The sequence below is a fragment of the Sphaeramia orbicularis genome, chromosome 18, assembly GCF_902148855.1.
Source record: "Sphaeramia orbicularis chromosome 18, fSphaOr1.1, whole genome shotgun sequence".
NCBI lineage: Eukaryota > Metazoa > Chordata > Actinopteri > Kurtiformes > Apogonidae > Sphaeramia > Sphaeramia orbicularis.
Window position 1 is genome coordinate 4,839,115 of NC_043974.1, and position 473 is coordinate 4,839,587.

A 473-nucleotide genomic window follows, 5' to 3' on the forward strand; every position below is an offset into this window, starting at 1 on the left:
GTGCATGTGTGTGTGTGTGTGTGTGTGTGTAGGCGTGTTCCAAGTCTAAAAGTCTCTGATAACGTGTGTCTGACTTGTGTGTCAGGAAGTTGGTAGATGTGAACAACAGACAAATGAGAGCTAATAAGAATGAAGCAGAAGCTGAAATAAAGAATCTAAAACCACATGAACCCAGACGGTTTCATCGTGTGAAGGAAGTGATGGAAGTTACTGTAACCAGCGTCAGCACAGGTTCACACTGAACACTGGAACTGGTTTGACATAATGTTCATACCAGACATTACAGCCATTCCACTGTCACTGAGAAATGACTAAATCTAGTCACTGGTTTGTGTTCAAGTTGATCCAAAAAGTCCATCTGAGGTCAGAACTCCAACACATGTTCCACAAAGACGAGCACTTTAGAAACCAGTCCAAATACAGTCGGGATGTCTGGCTAATTTTATTTCAGGGACTACATGCAGTTTAATATG

General features: G+C 41.9%; 1 protein-coding gene across 1 annotated transcript in view; it reads right to left on the reverse strand.

Annotated features, from left to right (window-relative positions):
- The window catches only part of LOC115438946 (circularly permutated Ras protein 1-like), a 56,773-nt gene extending 56,680 nt beyond the window's left edge, over positions 1–93 (reverse strand). Inside the window, exon 1 of the mRNA XM_030162839.1 lies at positions 1–93. This exon is cut by the window's left edge and continues 84 nt beyond it. Within this exon, the coding sequence (XP_030018699.1) occupies positions 1–6 (6 nt within the window). The 5' untranslated portion in view covers positions 7–93.
- Between the last annotated feature and the right edge of the window lie 380 nt (positions 94–473).